Source organism: Encephalitozoon cuniculi, chromosome VIII (genome assembly GCF_000091225.2).
Source record: "Encephalitozoon cuniculi GB-M1 chromosome VIII, complete sequence".
Taxonomy (NCBI): domain Eukaryota; kingdom Fungi; phylum Microsporidia; family Unikaryonidae; genus Encephalitozoon; species Encephalitozoon cuniculi.
Genome location: NC_003235.1, coordinates 104,688 through 118,787, shown reverse-complemented (window position 1 = coordinate 118,787; position 14,100 = coordinate 104,688). Strand labels below are relative to the sequence as shown.

General features: G+C 49.2%; 14 protein-coding genes across 14 annotated transcripts, besides 3 other annotated features; 10 read left to right on the top strand and 4 right to left on the bottom strand.

The window, feature by feature from the left end:
- Positions 1-11: 11 nt before the first annotated feature.
- ECU08_1030 (uncharacterized protein) lies at positions 12-976 on the bottom strand (the record flags this gene model as incomplete). Its single annotated transcript, NM_001041842.2, has 3 exons — positions 12-156; positions 180-471; positions 496-976. 3 exons carry the CDS (start codon positions 974-976, stop codon positions 12-14), a joined length of 918 nt encoding a protein of 305 aa, NP_597233.2.
- Positions 977-1,106: 130 nt separating this feature from the next.
- Positions 1,107-1,442, top strand: ECU08_1020 (uncharacterized protein; the record flags this gene model as incomplete). Its single annotated transcript, NM_001041841.2, has 1 exon — positions 1,107-1,442. One exon carries the CDS (start codon positions 1,107-1,109, stop codon positions 1,440-1,442), a length of 336 nt encoding a protein of 111 aa, NP_597232.2.
- An 83-nt stretch (positions 1,443-1,525) lies between these two features.
- ECU08_1010 (uncharacterized protein) lies at positions 1,526-3,370 on the bottom strand (the record flags this gene model as incomplete). The annotated part of the gene is made up of 1 exon (NM_001041840.1): positions 1,526-3,370. The coding sequence occupies one exon, from the start codon at positions 3,368-3,370 to the stop codon at positions 1,526-1,528; it is 1,845 nt and encodes a 614-aa protein (NP_597231.1).
- Positions 3,371-3,430: 60 nt separating this feature from the next.
- On the top strand, positions 3,431-5,470 carry ECU08_1000 (uncharacterized protein; the record flags this gene model as incomplete). The annotated part of the gene is made up of 1 exon (NM_001041839.2): positions 3,431-5,470. The coding sequence occupies one exon, from the start codon at positions 3,431-3,433 to the stop codon at positions 5,468-5,470; it is 2,040 nt and encodes a 679-aa protein (NP_597230.2).
- A 48-nt stretch (positions 5,471-5,518) lies between these two features.
- Positions 5,519-6,628, top strand: ECU08_0990 (uncharacterized protein; the record flags this gene model as incomplete). Its single annotated transcript, NM_001041838.1, has 1 exon — positions 5,519-6,628. The coding sequence occupies one exon, from the start codon at positions 5,519-5,521 to the stop codon at positions 6,626-6,628; it is 1,110 nt and encodes a 369-aa protein (NP_597229.1).
- A 46-nt stretch (positions 6,629-6,674) lies between these two features.
- Positions 6,675-6,947, bottom strand: ECU08_0985 (uncharacterized protein; the record flags this gene model as incomplete). The annotated part of the gene is made up of 1 exon (NM_001415227.1): positions 6,675-6,947. The coding sequence occupies one exon, from the start codon at positions 6,945-6,947 to the stop codon at positions 6,675-6,677; it is 273 nt and encodes a 90-aa protein (NP_001402524.1).
- Positions 6,948-7,002: 55 nt separating this feature from the next.
- On the top strand, positions 7,003-7,722 carry ECU08_0980 (uncharacterized protein; the record flags this gene model as incomplete). Its single annotated transcript, NM_001041837.1, has 1 exon — positions 7,003-7,722. The coding sequence occupies one exon, from the start codon at positions 7,003-7,005 to the stop codon at positions 7,720-7,722; it is 720 nt and encodes a 239-aa protein (NP_597228.1).
- A 113-nt stretch (positions 7,723-7,835) lies between these two features.
- ECU08_0970 (heat shock transcription factor) lies at positions 7,836-8,723 on the top strand (the record flags this gene model as incomplete). Its single annotated transcript, NM_001041836.1, has 1 exon — positions 7,836-8,723. One exon carries the CDS (start codon positions 7,836-7,838, stop codon positions 8,721-8,723), a length of 888 nt encoding a protein of 295 aa, NP_597227.1.
- A 56-nt stretch (positions 8,724-8,779) lies between these two features.
- ECU08_0960 (uncharacterized protein) lies at positions 8,780-9,685 on the top strand (the record flags this gene model as incomplete). Its single annotated transcript, NM_001041835.1, has 1 exon — positions 8,780-9,685. The coding sequence occupies one exon, from the start codon at positions 8,780-8,782 to the stop codon at positions 9,683-9,685; it is 906 nt and encodes a 301-aa protein (NP_597226.1).
- Positions 9,686-9,861: 176 nt separating this feature from the next.
- ECU08_0950 (uncharacterized protein) lies at positions 9,862-10,846 on the top strand (the record flags this gene model as incomplete). Its single annotated transcript, NM_001415226.1, has 3 exons — positions 9,862-10,312; positions 10,338-10,644; positions 10,669-10,846. 3 exons carry the CDS (start codon positions 9,862-9,864, stop codon positions 10,844-10,846), a joined length of 936 nt encoding a protein of 311 aa, NP_001402252.1.
- Positions 10,847-10,946: 100 nt separating this feature from the next.
- Positions 10,947-11,207, top strand: ECU08_0940 (uncharacterized protein; the record flags this gene model as incomplete). Its single annotated transcript, NM_001041833.2, has 1 exon — positions 10,947-11,207. The coding sequence occupies one exon, from the start codon at positions 10,947-10,949 to the stop codon at positions 11,205-11,207; it is 261 nt and encodes an 86-aa protein (NP_597224.2).
- Positions 11,208-11,305: 98 nt separating this feature from the next.
- Positions 11,306-11,389, top strand: a tRNA (tRNA-Tyr).
- Positions 11,342-11,353: an intron.
- A 38-nt stretch (positions 11,390-11,427) lies between the features above and the next one.
- Positions 11,428-11,500, bottom strand: a tRNA (tRNA-Val).
- A 113-nt stretch (positions 11,501-11,613) lies between these two features.
- On the bottom strand, positions 11,614-12,552 carry ECU08_0930 (cAMP-dependent protein kinase regulatory subunit BCY1; the record flags this gene model as incomplete). The annotated part of the gene is made up of 1 exon (NM_001041832.1): positions 11,614-12,552. The coding sequence occupies one exon, from the start codon at positions 12,550-12,552 to the stop codon at positions 11,614-11,616; it is 939 nt and encodes a 312-aa protein (NP_597223.1).
- A 91-nt stretch (positions 12,553-12,643) lies between these two features.
- On the top strand, positions 12,644-13,081 carry ECU08_0920 (uncharacterized protein; the record flags this gene model as incomplete). Its single annotated transcript, NM_001041831.1, has 1 exon — positions 12,644-13,081. The coding sequence occupies one exon, from the start codon at positions 12,644-12,646 to the stop codon at positions 13,079-13,081; it is 438 nt and encodes a 145-aa protein (NP_597222.1).
- Positions 13,082-13,172: 91 nt separating this feature from the next.
- On the top strand, positions 13,173-14,048 carry ECU08_0910 (uncharacterized protein; the record flags this gene model as incomplete). Its single annotated transcript, NM_001041830.1, has 1 exon — positions 13,173-14,048. The coding sequence occupies one exon, from the start codon at positions 13,173-13,175 to the stop codon at positions 14,046-14,048; it is 876 nt and encodes a 291-aa protein (NP_597221.1).
- Positions 14,049-14,100: the final 52 nt, after the last annotated feature.

Here is a 14,100-nt window from a genome sequence, read left to right as displayed (position 1 = left end):
GAGGATCCACCTCAGGTAGTGAGCTTCTTCCTCATCCCAAGGTTTCCATGGTAGTAGTTCTTCAGCCCCTTTCCAAATGTCCGATAGTCTCTCAGCACCCCGATGAAAAAAATAAACATTGTGATTGTGTAGAATACCATTTCTATGATAGATCCTCTAAAATTAACATCTCCACTTACTTTCTTGTGGTATTGGAGCCTACAGAAACCAGGGAAATGTAGACAACCGTGTATGCTACCCCCCCTAGAGTGCAAAGCCCAGAGACCAGAATAAGGAACTTTCTCTGCCTCACATACTCCTCATTTTCAAAAATACTTGCTGTCACAAGAACACCAATCTGTGTTCCTACTATAAAGAAGTAAACATCTTTGTGGTCTCTGATGTTCATGTTGAAGCTTGCTATCTCTCCAGTCAGAAAGATTATCATGAATCTCCTGATGGCGTTAAACTGCTCTCTCCTCTTAAAAGCACCTAAAATTAGTCATCTCCACTTACCATTAATCACAGGATCGGCCCCTACCTTCTTGAAGTTTGCCCACATGAAGTCGCTCTTGAGTCTTCTGTATATGATCGGAAGAAGAGCAATTTCAAAGATGACAATCCCCATGTATGCATAGAGGTATGAAATGCTCAGGCTCTTGTTGCTGTGTTCCATCGTATACAGAAAGATGCTGGTGTTATGTGCGTTGATTATCAGCGTGATTGTAAGAGTCAGGGAGTATCCAAGAATGGGGATATACAGCAGATACTGAAACAGGATTTTGCGATAGATTATGTCGCACAGAAATATGAACTGCAGTATGTTTGTTATGTCTAAGAACACTACAAACACCTTAAAAGTCCTTGTCATTCTTCCTGCTGCAAAGTACGGGCCCTCCAGTAAAGCAAGTGCTATTGCTATCGTCCTTGCCATAAAGATAGAAAATGCGAGTTTTGTGTAACTTATGCTTTTCTCTGGCTCGGCCTGACTTTCCATAAAGAACCTGGATTGTTTAATTTTATTGTTTAGCCCGTCAGGTATCAATTTATGGATGCTTATCATTAAAGGATCAGGGAGTGATGCTCTCCCAGCCCTAAATCAAATGTTTGGGTCTCTGGCCCTTCCCATGGACAGGAATGATTATCTAAAGCTGGAGAAGGCAATAAGGGATGGGGAGCATCTCGAGAGTTTGTCTGCTCTGAGGATGGTCTTGGACAGGGTTGTAGGCGACATCTCGTCCTCGTGTCCCAGAGATGACCTGGAGCTTTTGTCCAAGTCCATTGAGCACCAGAGGCTCGTCTATGAAAAGGCTGTTTCTTTGTATGAGGGGATGCAGGCAGAGAATGCTGAGAGGGATGAGCTGATAAGGTGCCTTGAGGACTTCAACCAGTCTCTAGGAGAGTACTATGCACTAGCAAAGAAGGAGGAGCATCCAGGCGGCGGAGAGAGAGACGGGGCGTAGCAAAGGATCTCATCAATAAATTCTTAGTGGTTTATTTCTCGGATCTCAGGCCTCGTCTGAAGGCAGATCCACCGAAGCACTGACTATTCGGAATTTACAAGTGCCTCCTCAACAGATCTCGACACTACTCCAACATCACTTCTGAGGTCATACAGCCTACTTCTGCCTTCCAACACAACCAGACATTCAAACCCGTTTCTTATCTTGATGGTCACTCCACGCTTGCTACATCTCAGTACATCCAGCAACAGGATCTCGACAGTGACCTCATCGCCGCTCAGGCTGCATTCCACCCCATGGCTTTTCTTGACTATCTCCAGCTCCTTGTACAGGCCCGACGCCAGTGCTGCAACGAACACGGCATCCTTGACGCCTCTGGATAATCTAAGCCCGGCTCCCCCAAAGTGCTTTGCAAAGTAGTGGTGCAAAACACCCATCCCCTTTCTATCACACAGTGCCGTAGCATCAACAGACCTTATTGTAAGTCCTGCGTCCAGCCCTATCCTGATGTCATATCCCAGTAGCTTAAACCTGACCTCAGAACCATCTGCCCTCACCAGCTCCATGTTGAAGACGGCACACAGCGTTCGAAACTCTTGCCTTACCTCCTTCAGCTGTGCTTCCGTTACACTCTGGATCTTCAGCGCCTTCTCAAGCTCCTTTATCTCAGCCTCAGTCTTCTCCATGGCTTCACACAGCACACGTCGCTCAACCTGCCTTTTCATCTTTTCCTCAGAAAGCCCCTTCAGCTCCTTCCCAATACTCTCAATCATCTCCTCCTGCTCGCTCATCAGTGTCCTTAGCTCAGAGATCTTCTGGTGTTTGCCCTCTCCATCAGCCCCGACCCTGCTCTTTATCCGCCGTATCTGCTCCTCCATCTTTTCGTTTCTGCTTTTCATGTCCTCAACCTTCTCAGAGACCTCCTTCAGGCCTCCTGCCAGAAGATTGTACTCCAGCGCAAGCTTGTTCTTTCGGTCTGTCACCTCTCTGTTGAACTCAACCTCCTTCTCCTTGCGGAGCTCATACCACTCAATCTTTGCTCTCATTCTGCACTCCGTCTTCAGGGCCTTGAGCTGACTCGAAGCATCTGCCTTCTCAAGCACAGTTCCAGAAACAACAAACTCCCTCTCCAGATCCGCATTCACCTTCTCCTGCCGAGACATCCGGTCCTCGAGCTCAGAACTGAAGTCCAGAAAAAACCGCGTCCGAGGCTCCACAAAATTCGCGTAGAACTTCTCCTGCCTGGGATGAACCTCGTTCCGCGACTTCGACATCGTGTCTCTTCTTGTGTTCGACACAACAAGGCTGTCAAGAAACCGGATCCCCTTCGAAACTAGCATTTCAGAAACATTCACAGCCTCTCTCCTGGCCTGTGGAATCATCTTCCGGAGATCCTGGGTGTTTATAATCTCCTCCACATTAATCGTCTCGTTGCTGATTAATGTGTCTTCAAACTCCTCTTTTGCATTCTCAGCCTTCGAAGGCTTGAGCGTCAGCAATCCTTCACAGCCATCTCCATCTTTAGCGGAACCAGCCTCAACACCCACAGGCTCCCCATCGGTGCATCCAGGAGGACTCTCTGTGTGTGCGCTGCTTCCTTGCAGAACGTCTTGGACGTCCTTGCGACCACCAAAGACATCTTCGTTGGTGGGACCGTCACGCTCGTTTGCACGGCTGCTTGTGCTACAAGACACCAGGTCATTCAACTCCGCATTGAGAAAGTTTCCTTCTCGCTCATCTTCACCGTTCTGCAGCTCTCCGGCCCGAAGATGGTCCACAGTCAGCTCCACAGAAATCTCGTCCTCGCTTATCACTCCGGAGTCCATCGTCCTGTTGCTTCTATTCTCCTCCTCAGGATATATGTACATCACCTGCGGCTCAGGTGCAAAGGATACTCTTTTCTTCTTGGTGTCCTTCTCTTCCTCCATCTTACACAGTTTTATGCCCCAGGCACAATTTATATTTGTGTTCTCTGTGGTAGTGCAGAGATGGGAAGAGGAAAGAAGCTCTTCGACATAAGGAGTCTCTTTTCACAGAGCACACCTCCTGCGCACGACGAGGAGGAGGACAAGGTGTACAATGCAATAGAGGAAAAAAGAAGGAAGTCGAGGGTAAGAGAGCAGCAGAGGATACTCACCAATGAGGAGGTGAAGATGCTTGAGAAGATGGATATCAAGGAGCCCGCTCCCAAGAGTCTTTTCGCTCGGAGAGTGGGAGAAGCGGATGTGGATGAGAACGAGTCTGCCTGCGACAACGGTGCATGGAAAATACATGTTCTCCAGACTCTGATAAGGAAGAACCGCCTGAATGTGCATGCAAGAATCAGACTCAGCAGAATCGTGGATGGGGACGAGGGTGTTCGGATACTGCTTGAGGGCCGGGACATCAAGGATGGGGAACTGTGGAGGGAGATCATCGACCGATGCTATACACCTGACCTCCTTGATGAGGCGCTGGAGATTGTGGATGCAGACGAGGATTTCTATATAAGGCTATTTGCAAGAGACGGAAGCATTAGGGTGCTGAGGACTGGCGTTGAAAGGCATCCGAGAAGCTTTGAGCTCCGGAGGATGCTGAGCGAGAATCTGGCAGATATCGCTGAGAGGCAGATGTTCCTGTATGACTGTGTTCTGGAGACACAGGAGGAGAGGCTGGCAGACATGTTTGTCAACAGCAGCCCGGATTACCGACTTACGATGTCTCTGCATAATGCTCTGAAAAGCAAGGGGATGTGTTCTGACCAAATCCTGATCTACCTACTCAGGGGTGAAAACAGCTCTGCATTGGTTGAGGATCTGTTCGGCCTTGGACTAGAAAGGACTCTTTATGTCCTTCGCAATGGAAGAAAGAGACTTGACCTCCCTAGCCGGATTCTTGCTAAACCCAATGTTCTGCGCTATCTCGAGACGGTCAAGGTGGAGCCAATGACCGCCCTTTCCTCTGATCTATGGTCCCTGTTTGTCTCGATGAGCAGGCACGGGCTTCACGATGACGAGACCTTCATTTCCTGCTACAATGTTGCAAAACAGCACTTTCTGGATGGCGAATTCATAGACAGGTTTTTTGTGATGGGGTCTCGGAGGTACTTTGTTGATCTCATGAAGGCTAGGGAGTGGTGGAGGTTGTTTATGACCAGCAAAGACGTCAGATACTTCCGGAAGGCTGAAAAGACTCTGCAGGGTGGAGCAAAGTACTACGGGAAGGAGAAGAAGATGTTTGTACTTGCCAGGTCGAAGATGTACTACATGTGCGGAGACTACCACAGCAGCTACCTGGCGATTCCTGGGAAGATGAAGACGATCAGAAAGTATGTGATACTTGCACAGATAAACATGGAAAGGGCCACTGAGGAGCTGAGAGAAGACCTGTTTGACTATAAGCATTGGCTGCTGTATGCGGAGCTGGCTGAAAGGAGGGGAATGGATGCCTGCAGAATATACGAGGAGTGCATGGAGAGATATCCTGGGAATGCCAAGGTCGGAATTGGATATCTGAGGTATCTGAAGAGGCTAGACATGGAAAAGGCGCTGGAGCTAAGCAACAGACTTGTGAAGGCGTTTGGAACTGAAGAGTGGGTGTGGTTTGAAAGGTTTGTGATATCCAGGAAGCTGGGGAGGGTCTCTCTGCCTGTCCTCTACAACTCGAGAAAGCATGTAAGGTCTGAGCTGATTGACTCTGAGATAAGATACTATGAGAACAAGGATGTCCCCGAAGGAAACAGGTACTCTGGGTACTATGCGTACAAGAAAGTAAAGATCAGGGAATGCAATGGGAATGGGATGTGCAAGGACTGCATCACCTCGATGAAGGGATACTATAGGGAAAGGATATTGAGGAACCAGGACGATGGAGACAACTATATATTGTACTACTGTGTTAGCGGGGAAGTTGGTCCTGAGCTTAGAAGGATGGTTGAGTTTTTTGATCCTCGGGGAGGAGACTACTGGGCCAGGATCAGAAATGTTGTGGACATTGGAGATAAGCTTGCAGCAGGGTCCCTGATGATGAACTTTGACCTTCTGGGATAGAGCCCTATGCGGCGATCTGGTATGTAAGCAAGAGTTTTTGATCCCTTAATGGAGCTGCTGACGGAGCTTCTGGAGGAATGGAGAGAGGCGATTGCTGTGGTAAGAGACCGGGTGATGCATGGACGAGGAAATGTAGGGGACAGAGATGCTCTGGAGGTTGCTGTGAAGGAGCCTGGAGAAGGGAAAGATGCCTCAGGGATGGACAAGGAGAACGAGGCCTTCCAGTACGATGAAGACTTTGACGGAAGCGTGTTTGACCAGGAGAGTCTGATTCCAAGCCATATTCCTGTTATAAAAAGCAGGAACACAAAGCTGGATGAAGGGCTCTCTGTGCAGGAAGAGAAGAAAGGGCAGGTGGATCCACACCTGATGCCCTCCTGTTTGGATGCAGACAAGAGATGCAGACCCCTTGGGTATAGGGAGTTGGCTGTGAAAGAGGGCTCGATCATGGCAGACCTGGCCTCTTCGGAGCTTTGCAAGGGAACAAAGCTCAAAAGACTCTCTGCAGCCAAAGACCTTGGGATCGATCCTCCCAAAAGAAGAGAGGTTGCCGAGGCCTCTCCTGGTGATACAGGGGCGGGAGAGAGGGCAGAAGGAAATCCATCTAGGCCAGTGGACGGCAAGAGCTTCAGTGCGAACTCGAAGTTGAATGCAGCGTGGTTGCAGCTGAAGAAAAGACACCTCGAAAGGATGAACGGATCTGTGTGCACCAGGAATGGAACAGAGGGCTTGGGGATGCAAGAGGGAGACAAGGGCAGGAAGCACTCTCCACATATTCCGGGCCCCCGGCTCTCTCCCAGAAAGGATCCCAAGGAGCCCGAGCCCACAAGAAGATTTAACGGAAACAATCTCTACAAGCAAGCAATAGACCACCAACTCCTCAGGTCGGCAGGCAGGGTTCCCCAGCACATTTACAGGGCGAAAACAAAGATACCACAAGTGGGCGAGGACGATGCCATCCTGGATCCAGACTTCGTTGTCCCAGACTTTGCCAAGGACCCGGCAATAAACTTCAAGGTGAAGATGCAAGACCACAGGGCTCTTGAGAGATACTTCTCGAATGGATATGAGATTGATGTAGAGCAGCTGTTTCCGCACGTAAAGAACGTGTCGAACAACAGCCCGAACAAGTGGCCAGCAAAGGGGAACGGAGGCTAGGATTCTGTATCCTATACTATTAAACGATATCCATGGCAGCGCCGCTTTATTGGATGACTACGGGACACCTGTCGTGGTTTTTCTGCAGAAGCCGGCATTCTCGGCAGCAATGTGCGGTGTTTCTTGGATCCTTGAGTCCACACACAATACATCTGTCCTTGTATGTGGAATGGAAGCATGAGGTGCAGATGTAGACCCTTGTTGGAGATGTGCCAGCATCCAGGGTGCAAATGTAGCACTTCCCTGAGCATCTATCGCAGACCATTGCAGCCTTGTCTGTAGAGATCTTCCCGCATCTCGGCTTTGTGTGGAGATGCATGTGGCCGAGGACACACCCCACGGCTGTAAATTTCTGAAATTTTTTGGGCCTGAAAATGGGGTGGACGTCGGATAAGCCCGACGAAGCAAACTCTGGCACGAATGGCTTTGGGCGAAGCGAATCCCTGGGAAGGAACGGTTTGGCCCACGGAGATGGCAAGGACTCTTCCCGCACAAGGGAATTCTATGGAGCCCTTGGAGCAGAGAAAATAAAGGGGGCTCGTGGGCCTTACAAAAAGTCGAAAGGGGCTGATGGTGGGAGCTACGGATACCTGTATGGCAATCTTTACGAGCAGGCGCAGGCGCGCAGACAGAAAGTGCTGGGGTTTCTGCAGAAGGACCTGTTCCAGATTGGAAAGCCCGACTTTAGAGGATTCATGAATGCCAATCATGCCTATGAGTGCCTTCTTCCATACCATGTGTTTGGGTCTGGCGTGTATGAGGACATGCTATTTGCAAACAGCAGGGAGATGGAGGTCATTCCATCGGAGATCGATGAGGTGGTTAGTCTGATGAAGGAGGCAGCGGTGCTTGAGAGCAGATCGTTGGCAACTGAGGAGACGCTGGTGTGCGAGCTGCTCCTGTATTATCAGCAGAGATACATAAACTCTATTTATGGAGATGAGAGAAAGCAGAAGGGTCAGAGAAGATACAGACAGCAGCTGAACAAGCGAAACACTGTATTCAGGCTGAAGATTGGGGTCAGGACGCCGAAAGGAAATGACGTCGATGTAAGGAACGGAAGGCTGTACTTTAAGAAAGTGAAAGGTGATTGAAATAAATGTTTATTCTTTGTTAGTATGGACGCGATGCCTTCCCGATATGGAAAGTGTGATATTGCGCCTTAATTGAGTTAAGGACTGGCTGCGGGGAAGGGGTGGACCTTGGGATGATGTCTATGCGATTGGCGACGGGGTCTGAGTTTGTGGTGAAGCTTTTCCAGATACTCGAGGAGCCCGAGAACTATCCGTACATATCATGGATGCCCGATGGAAGAAGCTTTGTCATATCTGACCAGCAGGGCTTTTCTGAGTTTGTTCTTGAGAAACACTTCAGGCACAAGAACTGGAGTTCCTTTGTCAGGCAGCTCAACAAGTACGACTTCTACAAGGTACGGAGAGATGGAGAAAGGACCGGGTGCATTGAGGCTATGTGGGAGTACAGGAACAAGCATTTCCAACGGGGGAAGCACGAGCTGCTGAGCAAGATCAGGAGGAAGAAGGCGCCGAGCGAAGGGTGTGGGGCTGGAGGAACAAACCCAAAGCAGATTGAAAGCGGAATAGTCTACCAATCGCACGTGCTTGACACTGTGCGGAGTATTTCCAAGTATCTTCAAACTGTTGTTGAGGACATCAACGAGATAAAGAAATACATTTACCACGAAAGAATGAGAATTGCTTTGAAGACAAGTGTTCTGTTTGTCAGGGAGGGTGTTCCTGGGTCTGAATGGGTCTACGGAGCCCTAAAGATTCCAAACTACTCTCTGACCGTGGTGGAGGAGAGCGCCGATGTGGGAAGCATCATGAGATGGAGGTACGATGTAGTTGTGTTGTATGCCAACTCGCCCCGATGCATTACGGCTGTGAGCCGAATAAGGGACGAAGACGAGGAGGTTCCGATTGTTCTGGTTGTCGACGAAGGATTCAAGAGCGAGTATGCGAACATTCTGGGGATTAGAGCTACGGAGGCCCTTCTAATGCCTTTTGACCCAAGTGAGCTGGTTGACGCCATCAACAGGCATGGGAGTCAAAGAAGCCCGGAAGGAGTCCATGGCTGACTTCTTTATTTAGTGTGTATCTTAAAACGATTAAATTGTATGTAAAGCGAGTGTCTATGCCTTTGGATGGAAGAGGTCTTCTCGAGAGTGAGGAGGTGTCTCTCCTATTCCGTGCGTTTCGAAATGGGGGAAGGGGATGCAGGGTTAACAGGAAAGACGCGGACAAGGTCAAGATTTCTAGGATCATAGAAGTCGCCATGGGCTCTATGCGGGCATGCAGCCTTCGGGTCTGCTCGTTACTGCTCAGGGTGGTGGCAAAGACCTATGAGGCCAAGGTCAGGATTTGCCTATTCGAGATCAGGTCGTTGGTGAAGATATTGGATGGGAAGAAGAGGGAAGGGCCCTGGAGGCGGAAAGAGAGAAACATGCTTTCTATGGACACCGGACTTGTATCGAATGGATACAGCTCCGAATTCAACGACACCCACCACACAGACAGCTTGATGCTTAGCTACAGTGAGGCGCTAGATCCTGCAGATATCCTGCAATGCTCACCAAGAAGACGCTGTAGAAATGTATTTGACAAAGTGATGGTACTCAGTACCAGTGGAATGATCATTCCAGACACATCCAGGGGCGGGAAGGAGATGGAAGCCCTGGAGCCTGCAAAGGAGGAGGCCTTTGTCATCAGAGAGGCCAGGAGGACGATCCCAGATGCCCAAAGCATTGAAGTTGAGTACAGCGAGGTGTCCACGTTCGGCTCTGTAGAGAGAGGCCGCAGCTCCTCTGTGCACTCCACCAGGTATGACTTCTCAGACCCCATTTCCGACGAAGGCATCCTTGACCTTTCCCATAGCATCCTAGACTTCGATGAACATGCAGTTGGAAGCAGGCAAAGAAGGGCTCGGATCTTTTATAGAATGCTTGAGTTGAGCTCGAGGGGGTGTGTTATCCCAATACAGAAGCAGGCCTACGGCAAGATTGTCCTCATAAGGGCTGACTGGCCTGGAGATGGGTTTTGAGTAGGCTAGGCACTAGTGCTCGACCGCCTGATTTAATTTATCAAAGGCAATTGATCATGTGGTTTGGCTAAATTAAAGCAGAATGCCTTAGGATGGGAGGCTATTCATTTAAGTAGATCCCCAGCTCATTAATTCGTGATAAACATATCTACCTTTATTACTCCGCTGCCCATCGAATGGACTTGCTCAGGAAAAATGGGCTGCTGGAGTATGGGAGGAAAGCCTCATTCGTATATCTGGCCCTCAGACTAACGGTTGTTGGGGTAGGGTTTATGAGAAAATCATTTATCTCGGGGAGGGGATCTGTACTCAAGCCGATGTGTCTGTCGCTTTCCCTCACAAACATCTACATGTTCATCTATCTTGAAAACGCCATATCACGGAAGAACATAGAGCAGTGCAAGGCATACTGGGCCATTGCTCTCATGGCGACTCTTGAGGCATCTGTGGTTATCGAGACTCTCTTCAAGTTCCATCTGAAGGAGATGGACGTCATGGTGCTATCCTTTATGTATCTGGGGCTATGCTTTTGCGAGGTGGTCAGAGTGCACTTCATATGTAAGGAGTACGGAGATATGTTCGAGTGGTTTTATTTCAAGTACACGGGGGCCTGTACCAAGACGAAGAGTAAGTGCGAGCATGTAATTTTAAGTTGCATACAAGACAAGAGCAAGATATGAGGCAACAAAGTTCCTGATGATCTTGATGGCCATCCAGGGGGTCTATCTCCAGATCGAGGGGCTCAAGTGCTGTCCAGTAGGCAGTATGAGAATGATGTACATAGTACTCGACCACTCCTTTGAGATAGCTATGCTTTTCTTGATGTTTGTTCGGCAGAACGAGGAGGACGAGGAGCAGAGGATGCTCCTGATCATGATCGTTGCACTGAACATCTCATATTGTGTGTTCCAAGTTACTCTCTACAAATACAGCGACGAACCATGCTGGTCTTTAAGAAGGTAAGTGAATGTCTTTAACTTTAGATTCTTCATCATCAGAAACATCTTTGAAGGCACCATCAACACATGCTTCCTCTACTACTGCATCCTAGACTACAGATACTTTGGGTCTGGGCTCAAGGAGGTGTTCTTTCCCACGGGCAAGAACCGGGAGGTGCTGAGGATGGAAGAAGAGAATGTCAATCTGTCTATCCAAGAATAAATATAGAGCATCTGTTTCTTCTCAAGATGTATATGCCCTTCTAAAGGCCTCAGGAACTTCCCTCCAAAATGGAATTATTAGGCAGAGAGTCCAATCCCTCATGAGGTACGAGAGGCCAGATGCATTAGGGTTCGAAAACTCACCTGACAAGGAGAACTACAATCCGCACATCAAAGAGTTCACGCCCAGCAAGGCAAAGCAGAGAAAGAGATACACTGCACTCAGGGAGATCACGGAGAAGTCGAAGAGGCCCGTACAGGAAGCCAGCAGAGCGTCACAGGAGGACGAGACCGAAATGGATCTTTTGTTTTCCTCGTTTCCTAGGTCACCGTTCAAGTCGAAGAACATTAGAGAGCTGTAGGTCTTGTGGTTCAGGCATACACGGGCTCACCCCTTGACATTAAATATTTTATAGGAGATGTGCCAGGCGATGAAAGGCAGGTGTGTGAGGCATACTAGCTCTCAATAGCTCAGTGGTAGAGCATTCGACTGTAGAGGTGTGCTGATATCGAATGGCCGCTGGTTCGACTCCAGCTTGGGAGATTCTTTTTTGCTTGCTGCACCTCCCTGCAACAAAAGAATGCGACCTCCCAGGCTCGAACTGGGGACCTTCCGCGTGTTAGGCGAACGTGATAACCACTACACTAAGGTCACTTGCCACTCCTAAGATGACCCAACATCTCCCTCTGCTCCCCCACAGTCCTTAGACAAAACATTTATTTCTCTGTGGCTTCTCCTCCCTTCCACACTTCTCGGCTCCACCAGCCTCAGGGATCTCTCGATATGTGTGCCCCCTGGATCGCACTCACCGCCGTAAATCCCTTGCTGATGATCTCCTTGGCCTTGATCTTCCTAACCTCCCCGTCATCAACTTCTCCATCAAACAAACTCATTAGGAACTCAGAGCTCTTGACTTCGACTCTACTCCCCTTCTTGTAATACACAAAACTTAGCGAGTTCAGAACACGCTCGTAGTCCTCGTCCCTGAACAGTGGAAAGACCCTGTGCTCCCTTAAGCCCTCAAGAACAATCTTCTTGTTCAGGATCCTGTCCACCATTCTTATTCCAGAAAAGGATGTTTGCTCCACAACCCACACTTTGCCGTCGGTCACTGCCTTCACCGTGGCCGTCCTTGGGATGTTGTGCAGAAGGGCTATCTCCCCGAAAAAGCATCCCTTCGTCAGCTTTCTGAGAAGCGTCCCTCCTTTTGTAACCTCAAACTCTCCACTGGCAACAATGTACATCTGCGACCCAATTTCTCCTTCATGCATAACAAACGTCCCACGCTTGATCTCGATCAGCTCCGTCGACTCGATCAGCCTTGTCTTCTGCTCAGGATTCAGAAACCCAAATGGAATGTCGCTGACAAGTATCGAGCTGAGAAACCTGATCGTCTCCTCGTCCTTTGGATAGTAGTTCAGCCTGAATGTCTCCGGAGTAATTCTTTCCGAATAAACCCCACTTCTCCGAGATGCCCTCCACTCCTCGTCAAATCCCTTCCTGTCTCCTTCCTTGGAGTTCAGCTGCAACTTCGTCAGTGTACCGTTTTCTGCCAGCCTGTTGACAAACATGTCCAGACCCTCACCAGTGTTGTCCTGGCTCACGAACATCTCGGAAATCCTTTGCACGACGTCCGAGTTGATGCTGAACTTCAGCTCCCGCAGTTTGTCCTCGATCCTCTCAAGAAGCCCTTCCTCTTTATTCATTGGAGGGAGAGATTTTTGGACTATTATTCAGCTCGTGTCTGCTCTCAAGCCAAAACGCAAGACTTATATTCCACCTCCAAATAATCCCAACATGGAACCTGATGCGCTTCTGGACATGCTGAGAGAAAGATACAGGGTCGAAAGGGCCCCTGACGGTACGTACCTCGTCTCAAACGGAGGCAAGACTGTTAGGATCTATGAATCTAAAGCCTTCAGCCAGCCTGACGTGGATGGCCTTCTTGACAGACTAGGCCCCCCAGAAGGAGACTTCGGACACGTTGGAAGAGACGACCTGTTTCCAGACATGAGGGGGATAAGTGTGGCGAAAACAAGAAGACGACACCCCAGGGGATCACTTGTGGACCCAAGCATCTTTCGCTCTCCGCCCAAACATTCCGAGGAGGACGAAGACTCCAACCCCCTGATCAACATAGATCCAATAACGCCTTCAAGAAACAGGAAAGACAGCTTTGAGCCAGACCCAGACCATTACAAACCAGACAGGAGCTCTCGGTTTCCTCCCCATTAAACGATGTAGTCGAAAAGGCTTTTTACAGTAGTGTTTAGCGTGGGCTCCAGGTCAAACTGCATCTACTTTAGTTCTCTCGCTGTGGACACCCATGCTACCAATAAACTTTGCAGAGATTCATCCGGTAAAGCCAGACGACTTTGTTCTTGACAAGACGCTGTGCACCGAGGAAAGCCGGAGGCCGAAGATTCTCCAAGAGTACTCCAAGGAAGAGAAAATGTGCATCCTAAGGAAGCGGATACTCGCCATCGCAAGCAGAAAGGGAGGATGGCCCCAGAAGAAGACGGTAAGAAAGGAGTCTGAGTCGATGTGGGACGTGGACCTAGCAAGGGCAGACCAGGGGCATTTCGACCAGAGAGGAAACTTTGTCCTCGGAGCCCCGCAGAACCCCTCCTTCTCGTGGCTTGTGAAAAGAGGCGGCTGCATCCACGGCCCATTTACCGACCGAGAGATGAGGTCGAAAGTCAACGGTGGAGAGTTGGAAGATGCAGAGGTCAGAAGAGATATAGACAAGGGATTTGTACCGTACAGCAGCCTTGTCAACGATCTTGGAGACTTTCTTTCGTCTGAGAAGCTCGACAAATACTTTGAGGAGAATGCCATCACCAAGAAGCCTCCACAGAAGCCCCAGGAGTTCTTCGAGGATCTTTCCTCATTATCTCTGAAGAAACATCCGAGCAGAGATCTTGATCGCTCGAAGGTTCTTGAGACCTGCGTCAAGTCAAGAAGCTTTCTCCACTCCAGAAATCCATCGGTGGCCCTTAGCTACATGGAGAGGAGGATCTCTGGAAAATCGTTTTCAGATGCGGCCAAGATCATTTCCAATGTTGCAGGATTCAGCAAGGCCGAGTCCGAGGAGTTTCTGAACCTACTCCTTGACGAGTCGAAACTATCAATTCTCTCCGACATCTGCCCCGACGGCTTTGTAAAAGTCACGTCTGTAACAAAAAAGGGCGCCAGAAGGTGATGTGCCTAAGAGATTGCCTACCGACTAACTAAACAAAGATAACTTTATTAGG